This window comes from Balaenoptera ricei, chromosome 3, assembly GCF_028023285.1.
Source record: "Balaenoptera ricei isolate mBalRic1 chromosome 3, mBalRic1.hap2, whole genome shotgun sequence".
Classification (NCBI taxonomy): Eukaryota; Metazoa; Chordata; class Mammalia; order Artiodactyla; family Balaenopteridae; genus Balaenoptera; species Balaenoptera ricei.
In genome coordinates, this window is record NC_082641.1 from 182,039,936 (window position 1) to 182,055,819 (window position 15,884).

At 50.3% G+C, this 15,884-nt stretch overlaps 1 protein-coding gene across 1 annotated transcript; it reads left to right on the plus strand.

Moving 5' to 3' along the window:
- The first annotated feature begins 1,348 nt into the window (after nucleotides 1-1,348).
- POLR2E (RNA polymerase II, I and III subunit E) lies at nucleotides 1,349-14,593 on the plus strand. Its single transcript, XM_059918987.1, has 7 exons — nucleotides 1,349-1,457; nucleotides 2,993-3,167; nucleotides 12,560-12,675; nucleotides 13,109-13,189; nucleotides 13,581-13,639; nucleotides 13,745-13,823; nucleotides 13,950-14,593. The coding sequence occupies exons 1-7, from the start codon at nucleotides 1,401-1,403 to the stop codon at nucleotides 14,013-14,015; spliced, it is 633 nt and encodes a 210-aa protein (XP_059774970.1). The 5' UTR covers nucleotides 1,349-1,400; the 3' UTR covers nucleotides 14,016-14,593.
- Nucleotides 14,594-15,884: the final 1,291 nt, after the last annotated feature.

Sequence of the window (15,884 nt, forward strand, 5' to 3'; positions counted from 1 at the left end):
AAAATGGCTGCAAACCTGAACTTTTCAACCCAACCAGCAAGGCCTCCCAGGATATGCCCCACCTGACCCTCTGACCTCTTCTGCCACCCCTCCCCCACCACCGGCCTCCTTGCTGCCAACACAACCAGGCATGGTCCAGCCTCAGGGCCTTTGCACACACTGCACCCCTGCCTGATACACTTTCCTCCAGACATCCTCACGGCTCCTACCCTCTCACCCTTTGGGTTTTTGCTGGAAACTTCCTTGACCACATTTTTTTTTCTTTTTTTTTTTCTGGCCGAGCGGCTTGTGGGATCTTAGTTTTCCCCACCAGGGATTAAACCTGGGCCCTCGGCACTGAAAGCACGGAGTCCTAACTACTGGACCGCCAGGGAATTCCCTTCCCTGACCCCATTTGGGACTGCAAACCTCCCGTCTCCCTCAGCCTGCTCTATTTCTTCTTCCACAGCATTGTCACCGTCTAACATACTTTCTCATTTACTTATTATGTTCACTGCTTCTGTCCTGTCTCTCCCTGACATGTAAGGGTGCTTGGCCTGTTTTGTTCACTGTCCCTGTGGTTGCTCATTAAACATTGAATCATTGAATGAATGCATTACTGAATGAGAAGTTACCAATGCAGGGGCACTGGGCTCGGCAGGGGTGGGCAAACCTCCTGTACGAACTCGGGGGCAGGGGCAGATGCGGACTGTAAAAACATGCACAGTCTTGGGGGCTGTGGGGTATCCAGGCAGGGGCTGAGCTGGGGCTCACGGGACAGGAGAGGGGGAAGACAGAGGTGGGAGCATTTCATAAGCACCAGGAACTATTCCAAGCTCCTCCCAAGTACGACCATCTCCTTAGATCCCCAGCTAACCCTCTAAAATGGGGACACTATTTCCATTGTACAGAGGGGAAACTGAGGCTCGGGGGCATTAAGTTGCATGTAGCCCTGAGCCAACTGAGAAAACCCCCTACAATTGGATGCACAAACACTCATGGAGCGCCTCTTAGGCCGCCCGACGGTCCCCGGGAGCTGAGCAGACCCCTAACCCCGTCAAGGCCTCAGTTTCCCCGCCCACACCTCGCCTCTGTTCTCTGGATTCTAAACGGCCCTCCCAGGCGGGCACTGAGCGGAAACTACAACTCCCGAGGGGCCTTGCGGTCAAGGCCTCGCGAGAACTTCCGAGGCGCGGGTGGCGGTGCTGGTCGCACGCTTCTCGCGCAGCCAACCATCGCTTTAGTAAGGCTCGGGCTGCCCTTGGCACTGCCGCTCCCGAAGGTCGCTGCATTCAGGCATTCGCCGGCGACAGCCCTGCAAGGGGAGGGCGACGTGAGGGGGCCTGACCGGGGCTCGGCGCAGGCGCAGTGGGCGCGGGTGCTGCCGGGCGCAGGCGCAGGGAGTGTAAGCGGCGGCAGCCATGGACGACGAGGAGGAGACGTATCGGCTGTGGAAGATCCGCAAGACCATCATGCAGGTGAGCAGCGCGCTTGGCGAACGCGGTGAGAGCGAGCCTCGCTCCCCCAGGTGAGCCGGGCACGCAGCAGCCGGGGCGCGGACGGCGGGTGCGAGGCCCGGAGGTAGGAATGAGCCTCCCCACCCCCGGCCGCGCGGCTGGAGAGGAGGGGTAGGGCTCAGGCGGGGCCCCCGGGGCGGGGGTTTGCGGGAGACGGAGTAGCGAGTCCAAGAGCTCCCCGGGAGGGGGTCAGGGTCTCGCTCGAGCTGGAGAGAGGGAGGACGGCAGACGGTAGGCCGGCGCGTGTTTGTGTCCATGGAAGGTTCTCATGTTACTTATCGGGGTTCTTGAATTCCTTAATCAGTAGAAATTGATAGCAGGCCAGACGAGAAATTCAGGCAAGGCTTTATTGGAGTTTGTGCTGCAGCATGAAATAGCGAAAACAAGCAACAGGTGCCCTTGCTCCGAGGAGGGCGAGCTGGTCCCTTAAATGGGGTCAGGGTGGGGGCGGGTCCAGGGGTCAGGCCGGAGGGGTGGCTTGGAGGGGTCTGCCCACCCCCTTGGTGGTGCTGTGTGCAGGGATCATGCCCAATACCCTGCTTTTTCTCCTGGCTCCTCAGAAGTGGCAGTTGGGTTCTTGGCCTTTTTGTATCTTGGTCCTTGTTTGCCCCAACTGCGCATGTGCCTAGTTATTTCTAGTCCCTTACATATAGTTTCTGGGTTTTCTGTTGCTGGAGGAGACATTTGCCCAGGTGCAAAGGCTTCAGCAAAAGGTCCCAGGTCCCAGACTGTCTTATCGGCACCACCTCAAGTGCATAACGCAGAATCTCGGGGTCCTGGGGGTGGAAGGAACCCTGGTGGGCTGGACGACCGCTGCCTGGTGGCTACTTAGATGTCTCAGCCACCAACTTTGAATTACTCAGGCCGGGTCCGAGTCATACCAGTGTTCTCTGTGTGCCTCGTTCTTTAAGCCACCCCGTGGGAGGGGACCAGTGTGATGCCACGGAGGCTTGCGGCCTTGATCAAGAGCACCCACCCTCCCAGGAATCCTGCTGGGCTAAGGCCGGGTGGTGGCCCCCAGCCTCTTTGCCGCTTTGCAGAGCTGCCCAAAGACAGGGCCGGAGCAACTGTGCTTCTGGTTGACAGTATCGGGGGCCCCTGGGAAAGGAGACCCAGGGCTCTGGAGGGAGCCTAGGCCGAGGAAAGGGGGTGTGGGCAGGGCTGGGCTGGGTAGCGATTCCAACCTTCCTTTCTCTCTCTGGGTCCTCATCTAGTCCACGCACTCAAAGAGCCCCAGTTTCTGAGGCAGGACCTAGAACTGCTGACCCTCAGGCCTTTGCCTGGTTTTCCAACCAGCGTCTGCCCAACCAGCCCAGCAGCACCCTCCCAGCCAGCTGTCCCTGTCTGCCCCAGACCCTGGGGCCTGACTCTGCATTCAGCAGCCCTCCTCACGTCCCAGCTCTGTCCCGGTCTCCTCCGCAGTGGCCTCGCCTACCCCGAGTTCTTGCTGCCGTCCCCCCTCTGCCCTGGGGTCACCTGGTCCTTTCTCTTCGCAGCTGTGCCACGATCGTGGCTACCTGGTGACCCAGGATGAGCTGGACCAGACGCTGGAGGAGTTCAAGGCCCAGTTTGGGGACAAGCCCAGTGAAGGGCGGCCTCGGCGCACAGATCTCACTGTGCTGGTGGCCCACAACGATGACCCCACCGACCAGATGTTCGTCTTCTTCCCAGGTGAGGGGCAGCTCAGGGCCAGCTCGTAGCAGTCACCTGCCTTGTGACCCAGAGTCTGCCTGCTCTCATCCTTCTGCCCCCTCACCCTCCTTGCTGTGGGGACTCCTTTTCCAGCTTCCTCTTCTCGGTCACCTTCCCCATTCTCTCTTCCTCAACCCTTTTCTCCGATCAAGGTTATCACAGGCCTCCCAGCTGGGCCCCTGGGTCCTCCCTGCCCCCACCCATCAGCCCAGCTTCTGCTCCCAGCGCTTGCCCTTCCTGCGCTGCTGCAGGACTCCTGCCCTTTCTCGTCCCTGCCCGTTCCCCCCTCGCCTGCCTGGTCAGTGTCCATCCATCGTCCCTGGTGACTGAGCTCAAGTGCCTCCTCTTTGGGAACCCCCTCTGAGCCCCGGGTTGAGTGAAGACAACCCCCCCACCACCAAGGGTGTCCCAGGACCCCTGTGTTCCTCTGTCTTTGCACGTCCTACACTGAGGCAGCCTGGCTCTAAAGCCCCAAAGGTTAAGGGGCCATGTTGGGTCATGAGCACCTTGAGGGCCCACCCCAGTGCCTTGAATCAAAGGGGTGGGCAGAAAATGCTTGTTCAACAGACCCAGGTGGCACTTTTTTTAAAAATGTATTTTATTGAAGTACAGTTGATTTACAACGTTGTGTTAATTTCTGCTGTACGGTAAAGTGACTTAGTTATAAATATATATACATACATATATATATGTTCTTTTTCACATTTTATTTATTTATTTATTTATTTATTTATTTATTTATTTATGGCTGTGCTGGGTCTTCGTTTCTGTGTGAGGGCTTTCTCCAGTTGCGGCAAGTGGGGGCCACTCTTCATCGCGGTGCGCGGGCCTCTCACTATCGCGGCCTCTCTTGTTGCAGAGCACAGGCTCCAGACGCGCAGGCTCAGTAGTTGTGGCTCACGGGCCCAGTTGCTCTGCGGCATGTGGGATCTTCCCAGACCAGGGCTCGAACCCGTGTCCCCTGCATTGGCAGGCAGACTCTCAACCACTGCGCCACCAGGGAAGCCCTTCACATTGTTTTATACTATGGTTTAATTCCAGGATACTGAATATAGTTCCCTGTGCTATATAGTAGGACCTTGTTTATCCATCTTACATATAGTAGTTGGTATCTGTTAACCCCAAACTCCCAATCCATCCCTCCCCCACCCCCCATCCCCTTGGCATCCACACATCTGTTCTCTATGTCTGGGAGTCTTTCTGTTTTGTAAATAAGCTCATTTGTATCATTTTTTTAGATTCCACATATAAGTGATATATTTGTCTTTTTCTGACTTACTTGGCGTAGTTTGGTAATCTCTAGGTCCATCCATGTTGCTGCAAATGGCATTATTTCATTCTTTTTTATGGGTGAGTAGTATTCCATTGTATATATGTACCACATCTTCTTTATCCATTCATCTGGACATTTAGGTTGTTTGCATGTCTCGGCAATGGTGAATGGTGCTGCTATGACACTGAGGTGCATGTATCTTTTTTTTTTTTTTTTTTTTTTTTTTTTTTTTTTTCATGTAATGTCTGAAACATTTATATTAACATGTTTCCATACAAATAACCCAATGAAAGTTTAGTATTAGTTGTTTTGTTTGTTTTTTTATACTGCAGGTTCTTATTAGGCATCAGTTTTATACACATCAGTGTATACATGTCAATCCCAATCGCCCAATTCAGCACACCACCATCCCCACCCCACCGCAGTTTTCCCCCCTTGGTGTCCATATGTCCATTCTCTACATCTGTGTCTCAACTTCTGCCCTGCAAACTGGCTCATCTGTACCATTTTTCTAGGTTCCGCATACATGCATTAATATACGATATTTGTTTTTCTCTTTCTGACTTACTTCACTCTGTATGACAGTCTCTAGATCCATCCACGTCTCAACAAATGACTCAATTTCGTTCCTTTTTATGGCTGAGTAATATTCCATTGTATATATGTACCACATCTTCTTTATCCATTCGTCTGTTGATGGGCATTTAGGTTGCTTCCATGACCTGGCTATTGTAAATAGTGCTGCAATGAACATTCGGGTGCATGTGTCTTTTTGAATTACGGTTTTCTCTGGGTATATGCCCAGTAGTGGGATTGCTGGGTCATATGGTAATTCTATTTTTAGTTTTTTAAGGAACCTCCATATTGTTCTCCATAGTGGCTGTATCAATTTACATTCCCACCAACAGTGCAAGAGGGTTCCCTTTTCACCACACCCTCTCCAGCATTTGTTGTTTGTAGATTTTCTGATGATGCCCATTCTAACAGGAGTGAGGTGATACCGCATTGCAGTTTTGATTTGCATTTCTCTAATAATTAGTGATGTTGAGCATCTTTTCATGTGCTTCGTGGCCATCTGTATGTCTTCTTTGGAGAAATGTCTATTTAGGTCTTCTGCCCATTTTTGGATTGGGGTGTTTGTTTCTTTGATATTGAGCTGAATGAGCTGTTTATATATTTTGGAGATTAATCCTTTGTCCGTTGATTCATTTGCAAATATTTTCTCCCATTCTGAGGGTTGTCTTTTCATCTTGTTTATGGTTTCCTTTGCTGTGCAAAAGCTTTGAAGTTTCATTAGGTCCCATTTGTTTATTTTTGTTTTTATTTCCATTACTCTAGGAGGTGGATCAAAAAAGATCTTGCTGTGATTTATGTCAAAGAGTGTTCTTCCTATGTTTTCCTCTAAGAGTTTTATAGTGTCCAGTCTTATATTTAGGTCTCTAATCCATTTTGAGTTTATTTTTGTGTATGGTGTTAGGGAGTATTCTAATTTCATTCTTTTACATGTAGCTGTCCAGTTTTCCCAGCACCACTTATTGAAGAGACTGTCTTTTCTCCATTGTATATCTTTGCCTCCTTTGTCATAGATTAGTTGACCATAGGTGCGTGGGTTAATCTCTGGGCTTTCTATCTTGTTCCATTGATCTATGTTTCTGTTTTTGTGCCAGTACCATATTGTCTTGATTACTGTAGCTTTGTAGTATAGTCTGAAGTCAGGGAGTCTGATTCCTCCAGCTCCATTTTTTTGCCTCAAGACTGCTTTGCCTATTCGGGGTCTTTTGTGTCTCCATACAAATTTTAAGATGATTTGTTCTAGCTCCGTAAAAAATGCCATTGGTAATTTGATAGGGATTGCATTGAATCTGTAGATTGCTTTGGGTAGTATACTCATTTTCACAATGTTGATTCTTCCAATCCAAGAACATGGTATATCTCTCCATCTGTTGGTATCATCTTTAATTTCTTTCATCAGTGTCTTATAGTTTTCTGCATACAGGTCTTTTGTCTCCCTAGGTAGGTTTATTCCTAGGTATTTTATTCTTTTTGTTGCAATGGTAAATGGGAGTGTTTCCATAATTTCTCTTTCAGATTTTTCATCATTAGTGTATAAGAATGCAAGAGATTTCTGTGCATTAATTTTGTATCCTGCAACTTTACCATATTCATTAATTAGCTCTAGCAGTTTTCTGGTGGCAGTTTTAGGATTCTCTATGTATAGTATCATGTCATCCGCAAACAGTGACAGTTTTACTTCTTCTTTTCCAATTTGTATTCCTTTTATTTCTTTTTCTTCTCTGATTGCCGTGGCTAGGACTTCCAAAACTATGTTGAATAATAGTGGTGAGAGTGGACATCCTTGTCTCGTTCCTGATCTTAGAGGAAATGCTTTCAGTTTTTCACCATTGAGAATGATGTTTGCTGTGGGTTTGTCATATATGGCCTTTATTATGTTGAGGTAGGTTCCCTCTATGCCCACTTTCTGGAGAGTTTTTATCAGAAATGGGTGTTGAATTTTGTCAAAAGCTTTTTCTGCATCTACTGAGATGATCATATGGTTTTTATTCTTCAATTTGTTAATATGGTGTATCACATTGATTGATTTGCGTATATTGAAGAATCCTTGCATCCCTGGGATAAATCCCACTTGATCGTGGTGTATGATCCTTTTAATGTGTTGTTGGATTCTGTTTGCTAGTATTTTGTTGAGGATTTTTGCATCTATATTCATCAGTGATATTGGTCTGTAATTTTCTTTTTTTGTAGTGTCTTTGTCTGGTTTTGGTATCAGGGTGATGGTGGCCTCATAGAATGAGTTTGGGAGTGTTCCTTCCTCTGCAATTTTTTGGAAGAGTTTGAGAAGGATGGGTGTTAGCTCTTCTCTAAATGTTTGATAGAATTCACCTGTGAAGCCATCTGGTCCTGGACTTTTGTTTGTTGGAAGATTTTTAATCACAGTTTCAATTTCATTACTTGTGATTGGTCTGTTCATATTTTCTATTTCTTCCTGGTTCAGTCTTGGAAGGTTATACCTTTCTAAGAATTTGTCCATTTCTTCCAGGTTGTCCATTTTATTGGCATAAAGTTGCTTGTAGTAGTCTCTTAGGATGCTTTGTATTTCTGCAGTGTCTGTTGTAACTTCTCCTTTTTCATTTCTGATTTTATTGATTTGAGTCCTCTCCCTCTTTTTCTTGATGAGTCTGGCTAATGGTTTATCAATTTTGTTTATCTTCTCAAAGAACCAACTTTTAGTTTTATTGATCTTTGCTATTGTTTTCTTTGTTTCTATTTCATTTATTTCTGCTCTGATCTTTATGATTTCTTTCCTTCTGCTAACTTTGGGTTTTGTTTGTTCTTCTTTCTCTAGTTTCTTTAAGTGTAAGGTTAGATTGTTTACTTGAGCTTTTTCTTGTTTCTTTAGGTAGGCTTGTATAGCTATAAACTTCCCTCTTAGAACTGCTTTTGCTGCATCCCATAGGTTTTGGGTCGTCGTGTTTTCATTGTCATTTGTCTCTAGGTATTTTTTGATTTCCTCTTTGATTTCTTCAGTGATCTCTTGGTTATTTAGTAACGTATTGTTTAGCCTCCATGTGTTTGTCCTTTTTACGTTTTTTTCCCTGTAATTCATTTCTAATCTCATAGCGTTGTGGTCAGAAAAGATGCTTGATATGATTTCAATTTTCTTAAATTTACTGAGGCTTGATTTGTGACCCAAGATGTGATCTATCTTGGAGAATGTTCCGTGCGCACTTGAGAAGAACGTGTAATCTGCTGTTTTTGGATGGAATGTCCGATATATATCAATTAAATCTATCTGGTCTATTGTGTCATTTAAAGCTTCTGTTTCCTTATTTATTTTCATTTTGGATGATCTGTCCATTGGTGTAAGTGAGGTGTTAAAGTCCCCCACTATTATTGTGTTACTGTCGATTTCCTCTTTTATAGCTGTTAGCAGTTGCCTTATGTATTGAGGTGCTCCTATGTTGGGTGCATATATATTTATAATTGTTATATCTTCTTCTTGGATTGATCCCTGGATCATTATGTAGTGTCCTTCCTTGTCTCTTGTAACATTCTTTAATTTAAAGTCTATTTTATCTGATATGAGTATAGCTACTCCAGCTTTCTTTTGATTTCCATTTGCATGGAATATCTTTTTCCATCCCATCACTTTCAGTCTGTATGTGTCCCTAGGTCTAAAGTGGGTCTCTTGTAGACAGCATATATATGGGTCTTGTTTTTGTATCCATTCAGCCAGTCTATGTCTTTTGGTTGGGGCATTTAATCCATTCACGTTTAAGGTAATTATCGATATGTATGTTCCTATGACCATTTTCTTAATTGTTTTGTGTTTGTTTTTGTAGGTCCTTTTCTTCTCTTGTGTTTCCCACTTAGAGAAGTTCCTTTAGCATTTGTTGTAGAGCTGGTTTGGTGGTGCTGAATTCTCTTAGCTTTTGCTTGTCTGTAAAGCTTTTGATTTCTCCATCAAATCTAAATGAGATCCTTGCCGGGTAGAGTAATCTTGGTTGTAGGTTCTTCCCTTTCATCACTTTAAGTATATCATGCCACTCCCTTCTGGCTTGCAGAGTTTCTGCTGAGAAATCAGCTGTTAACCTTATGGGAGTTCCCTTGTATGTTATTTGTCGTTTTTCCCTTGCTGCTTTCAATAATTTTTCTTTGTCTTTAATTTTTGCCACTTTGATTACTATGTGTCTCGGCGTGTTTCTCCTTGGGTTTATCCTGTATGGGACTCTCTGCGCTTCCTGGACTTGGGTGGCTATTTCCTTTCCCATGTTAGGGAAGTTTTCGACTATAATCTCTTCAAATATTTTCTCTGGTCCTTTCTCTCTCTCTTCTCCTTCTGGGACCCCTATAATGCGAATGTTGTTGCGTTTAATGTTATCCCAGAGGTCTCTTAGGCTGTCTTCATTTCTTTTCATTCTTTTTTCTTTAGTCTGTTCCGCAGCAGTGAATTCCATCATTCTGTCTTCCAGGTCACTTATCCGTTCTTCTGCCTCAGTTATTCTGCTATTGATTCCTTCTAGTGTAGTTTTCATTTCAGTTATTGTATTGGTCATCTCTGTTTGTTTGTTCTTTAATTCTTCTAGGTCTTTGTTAATCATTTCTTGCATCTTCTCAATCTTTGCCTCCATTCTTATTCCAAGGTCCTGGATCATCTTCACTATCATTATTCTGAATTCTTTTTCTGGAAGGTTGCCTATCTCCACTTCATTTAGTTGTTTTTCTGGGGTTTTTTCTTGTTCCTTCATCTGGTACATAGCCCTCTGCCTTTTCATCTTCTCTATCTTTCTGTAACTGTGGTTTTTGGTCCACAGGCTGCAGGATTATAGTTTTTCTTGCTTCTGTTGTCTGCCCTCTGGTGGTTGAGGCTATCTAAGAGGCTTGATGGGAGGCTCTGGTGGTGGGTAGAGCTGACTGTTGCTGTGGCGGTCAGAGCTCAGTAAAACCTTAATCCACTTGACTGTTGATGGGTGGGGCTGGGTTCCCTCCCTGTTGCTGTGGCGGTCAGAGCTCAGTAAAACCTTAATCCACTTGACTGTTGATGGGTGGGGCTGGGTTCCCTCCCTGTTGGCTGTTTTGCCTGAGGCAACCCAACACTGGAGCCTACCCGTGCTCTTTGGTGGGGTTAATGGCAGACTCTGGGAGGGCTCATGCCAAGGAGAACTTCCCAGAACCTCTGCTGCCAGTGTCCTTATCCCCACGGTGAAACAGAGCCACCACTCGCCTCTGCAGGAGACCCCCCAACACCAGCAGGTAGGTCTGGTTCAGTCTCCCCCAGGCTCACTGCTCCTTCCCCTGGGTCCTGATGCACACATTGCTTTGTGTGTGCCCTCCAAGAGTGGGCTGTATCTTTTTGAATTATAGTTTTGTCTGGATATATGCCCAGGATTGGGCTTGCTGGGTCATATGGCAACTCTGTTTTTAGTTGTTTTTGTTTGTTTGTTTTTAAGATTTGTTTGTTTGTTTATTTATTTATTTATGACTGCGTCGGGTCGTAGTTGCAGCATGTGGGATCTTAATTGAGGCATGCGGGATCTTCCATTGCAGCGCACGGGCTCTTCAGCCTGGCGCACGGGCTTCTCTCTAGTTGTGGCATGCAGGTTTTCTCTTCTCTAGTTGTGACATGCAGGCTCCAGGGTGCGTGGGCTCTGTAGTTGTGGCATGCAGGCTACAGAGCGCGTGGGCTCTGTGGTTTGCGGCACACAGGCTCTCTAGCTAAGGTGCGTGAGCCCTCTATTGTGGTGCGCGGGCTTAGTTGCCCTGCGGCGTGTGGGATCTTGGTCCCCTGACCGGGGATCGAACCCACGTCCTCTGCATTGAAAGGTAGATTCTTAACCACTGGACCACCAGGGAAGTCCCCTCATGTCTTGCGTTTAAATCTTTGAGCCATTTTGAGTTTATTTTTGTATATGATGTGAGGGAGTGTCTAACTTCATGGATTTACATGTGGCTGTCCAGCTTTCCCAACAGCACTTCTTGAAGAGACTGTCTTTTCCCCATTGTATATTCTTGCCTCCTTTGTCGAAGATTAATTGACCATAGCTGTGTGGGTTTATTTCTGGGTTCTCTATTCTGTTCCATTGATCCGTGTCTGTTTATGTGTCAATACCATGCTGTTTTGAAAACTGTAGCTTCGTAGTAGTATTGTAAGTCTGGGTGAGTTATGCCCCCTGCTTTTTTCTTTTTCTGAGGATTGCTTTGGCAATTCTGGGTCTTCTATGGTTCCATGTAAATTTTAAGAGTATTTGTTCTAGTTCTGTGAAAAATGTCATGGGTAATTTGTGCCGGGTCTTAGCTGCGGATCCATGAATTGCTTTTTTATGTTGAGATATATTCTCTCTATACCCACTTTCATAAGAATTTTTATCATGAACGGATGCTGAATTTTATCAAATGCTTTTTCTGCATCTGTTGAGACAGTCGTGTGGTTTTTGTCTTTCCTTTCGTTGATGTGGTGTATCACATTGATTTGCATATGTTGAACCATCCTTGTGACCCTGGGATGAATCTAGGTGGCACTTTTAAGAAGAGTGCCCCCTGTGTGTGAAGCGTATTTATTGTAGACTTTGGTGCCTAAGCACGTGCCTCCCGTGGTGCCATCTCGGGGGTGGGGCCACCTCACTTCCTGGTCTTTACTGACAGTGGGGGTGTCCTGCTCTCTCAGATGGGCCGTGGCACAGGGTTGAGGTCCCTGCCTGTGTTAGTTTGCATGGCTGCTGTAACAAAACCCCACAGACCAGGGGCATAAACAGACAGTGCTTCTCTCCCAGTGTTGGGGGCCTCTCGCTGGTGTGTAGACCTCCGTCTTCTCCCTGTGTCCTCACATGCTCGTCCCTTCCTGTGTATCTGTGTCCTGATCTCTTAAGGACCCCAGCCTCACGACCTTGTGTTACCGTAATTACTTTTTTAAAGACCCCATTTCCAAACACAGTCCCATTCTGAGGTTCCTGGGGGTCAGGACTCCAACAGAGGGACTTCGGGGACAGGGCACTGCCGGTCGGTGGAGTGGGGTGTGAGGAGAACGGCGAGAGGCAGCGGACGTGCTGCACACGGACTCCGGGGCTGCCCCAGCCGCCGACCTGCTGGGCTCCTAGGGTCCAGCCGTTCTCTCGTGACAGGCCCCAGGCCCTGTGCGCTGCCGAGACCGTGAGGACCCCCGGTGCTGGCAGCGAGGAGCTGGGTGGGCTGTCTCCGTGCTGGGACCGTGCTCCCTGGGTCGTCTCACCTCCACTCACCTCCGAACACCCCAGCCCTGGTCTCGTGGGCCCCCGGACTAAACAAACTGCTTAGTCTGGGACTTCCCGAACCTCAGAACTGCTGAGGCACTGAGCAGACCCAGACTCCCAGACCCCACTTTCAGAAAGAGGTCCCTTAGGTCCAGGGCCCAGGGCACCTTTCAGCTCCCACGTGACATGCAGGCAGCCAGCGCCCTGTTCTGGGACCGGCAGCCCGGTTCTCACTCTGCAAACGGGAGGCCGAGGCCTCAGCGGGGGAGCGGCACCGCAGCACCTTGGCAGGGGTGGGCTAGAACCGGGGGGGCGGGGTGCCCAGCGTCCACCAGCCTGTGCTCGGTCTGCAGAGGAGCCCAAGGTGGGCATCAAGACCATCAAGGTGTACTGCCAGCGGATGCAGGAGGAGAACATCACGCGGGCCCTCATCGTGGTACAGCAGGGCATGACGCCCTCCGCCAAGCAGGTGGGTGCCCGCCGCCTCTGGTCCCCGGCTGTGGGTTGGACTGGCCTGAGTGGAGGCTGGTGGTTGGGATAGGCAGCTGGCGAGCACCTTTGTCCCCGTGCGGACAAGGGGACACAGGCTGTGGGGTCCAGGGAGGGGCTGCCGCACCAGCTCCCGGCAACCCTGGGAGCATTTTGACAGACGGGCCCTCACGCTTCTTGCGATGAGACTGAGGCCTCGGTAATGTGCTGAATGCCTGGGAGGGGCGGGGTGGGCTTCTCCCCAAGTGGAAACCCTACCCACTGGGGTGGGTTTTCCTGATGTGTGACGCGGGACCCGCACAGCTTCCCGGGTGCCAGCTGCCTGCGAGGAAGGGCGGGGTGGGCGGGCCTGGGGCCAGCACAGGGGGTGGCTGGCCGCCTCGGCTGTGCCTGAGGGTCGGCGTCTCTTCCAGTCCCTGGTCGACATGGCCCCCAAGTACATCCTGGAGCAGTTTCTGCAGCAGGAGCTGCTCATCAACATCACGGAGCATGAGGTAGGGTTGGGGGACGAGACTGGAGACCCAGGAGCCCCTTCATGGTGGAGAGAAGGTGGGGCGGGGTCTCAGTGTGTGGCCCCTGGGCCAGGAGCAGCTGGGGCCTTGCTAGGAGGGCAGGTTCCCAGGCCCACCCAGCCTGCAGAGTCAGGAGCTTGGGGTGGGTGGAATCTGCATGTCCCCAGGAGCCTCGGGGCCCCGGGATTGTGCCCTGCGTCCCATCTGCACAGCTAGGGGTGTAGGCTCCAGGGCCCCCATCCCAGTGGGGAGTCAGGACTTGCGCAGACGCCTGGGGCCCACGCCGCACCCCTTCTCTGGAGGGCCTGTGGGGTCTGTCGCAGCCCTGTGGGGTCTGTCGCAGCCCTGTGGAGACCAGGTTCTCTTCTCGCAGCTGGTCCCAGAGCACGTTGTCATGACCAAGGAGGAGGTGACGGAGTTGCTGGCCCGGTAGTATCCTTTCTGGCCCCCGGCCGGGCCCGGCTCCTCTCCCCTACACCTCTCCCCGCAACGCCCCCAGTCAGTCCAGCGAGGCCTTTTCCCTGACCTGCTTCTCAGTAAACTCCGAGAGAACCAGCTGCCCAGGATCCAGGCGGGAGACCCCGTGGCACGTTACTTTGGGATAAAGCGAGGGCAGGTGAGAAGCGCCTCCCAGGGAGGAGCTGGGCCCACCTCCAGCCCCCTTCAGAGCCCAGGCTTCTGAGCAGGGCAGGAGGGACCCCGGGTCCCGGGAGCCAGCCCACCTGCTTTCCTGCCTCTGCAGGTGGTGAAGATCATCCGGCCCAGCGAGACCGCAGGCAGGTACATCACCTACCGGCTGGTACAGTAGCAGCCCGACAGACAGATGAGGCAAGAGGGCGCCGAGGGCCGGGTGTGGGCAGCCGTCCCAGCCCTGTGAGTGAGCCCCGCCTGTTACGTGCTCTGGAGGGAGCTCACATCCAGCCTGCGTGCCCAGCTCATGCGACAGACGGGTCACACTGCTGGCCGCCCCCTCTCTCTCAGCAAGTCCCCTGGGGGACGGAAAGATGGGCTGTGACCACCCACCAGTCCGGGAGCGTGGTGGCCGGCTGCCCGCGGGAGTCCGCTCCTCCTGGGAACCTTGCCTCTGCTCCCCTGGGCCCCAGGGTGGCCCGCCTTGGGCCTGCCTTTCCTGGCATGAGGGTCCCCGTGGCCTCTCCTGGGCTCCTGGACGCTGAGCCCCACCCTGGATCCCACCTGACGGTGCCTCGGGAGGGGACAGGATACCGCAGGGTGGCCCCCAGCTCCTCCCGGCCTTCCGTCGCCGTGTCCCCCCCACAGTGGCCCTGATGCTGCCCGTCTGCGAGCTCCGAGGGCAGCGGGGAGTGAGACCCGATTGCTACGGAATGCTGGGTATCTTAAAGAATTAAAAATATCTTGAGTAAATAAGTTCACTTGTCTGAAAGACCAAGGTGGAATGTTTACCCGGTTTGCTGTGAGCAGCCTTGCTCGGGCTTCTGGCCCCTCAACGGGGTCTCGGCCCACTTCCCCCTGGTGGAGCTGTGAGGGAGGGGCTCCAGTGCCGCCTTCAGCTTTGCTTCTTGGTGCTTTTCTTGCATAGAAGTTTGGGATCAAACTACCCCCTTTTCCCTCTACTAATTTCAGAGGCCTCCTACCCAGGCTAAGCGCAGTTGTCTGTGTTTTTGTTTAATAGCTTCGTTGAGGTAGGATTTACATACCATACAGTTCACCCATTTAAAGTGTATGGTTCCATGATTCTTAGTACATGCACAATCGGGCACCCATCACCACAGTCAATTTTGGAATATTCCACCCTCCTAAAAAGAAAGCCTGTCCCTGTCAGCAGTCACCCCCACCCCCTCCCTAGCCCCTGACAACCACGAATCTGTCTCTGTGGAATTTGCTTGTTCTGGACGTTTCCCATCAGTGGAATCACACACTGTGTGTCCTTCTGTGTCTGGCTTCTCTTAACGGAGCATCGTGTTCTCACGGTTCGTCCACGTTGTAGGAGTGTCAGGGCTTCACCCCTTTTCACGGCCGAGTGATGCTCCCGTGTGTGGAGGGACACGTTCATTCTTCAGTTGATGGACACAGACTGTTTCCATTTGTTGGCGACTGTGCGGCATGTTGCTGTGGGCGTCCAGGTACGAGGTGGTGTGGTTGTGTTTATTTCTCTGGCTGTGGGTGTGCCTCGGAGTAGAATTGCTGGGTCCTGCAGAAGCTCTTGTTTCTTTTGGAGAGACAGGCTGTCTCCGCTGCGGCTGCCCGGGTTCCTATTTGCGTCTCCCCCTCCTCACCAACGCTGGTTCTCGCGGCTCGGGGGTGAGTCACTGTGGTTCAGATTCACATGCCTGGTGCTGAGGGTGGTGAGCCCCTTTCCCCGGCTCGCTGGCCCCCTGCCCGTCATCTCGGAGACATGTCTGTGCACAGGTCCTTTGCCCCTTGTTTAACTGGGTTATTTGTCTCTGCTGAGTTTTAGGGATTCTTTATATGTTCTAGGCTCGGGTCCCTTATTAGATATATACGCTTTACAAAAATGTTTTCCCACCTTTTGTATTTCTTAGCTAGCCCCTTGTAGCCTTTATACATAGGACTCGAATCCTGGGATTTACTTCTGGGCATCGTATGACTTGGGGCTGTCACTGTCCCCCAGACAGCGGTCTTGACACTGTTTAGTGAAGAACCAGAGGTGCTCTCCTCACTGCCTTGAGTTGCCACT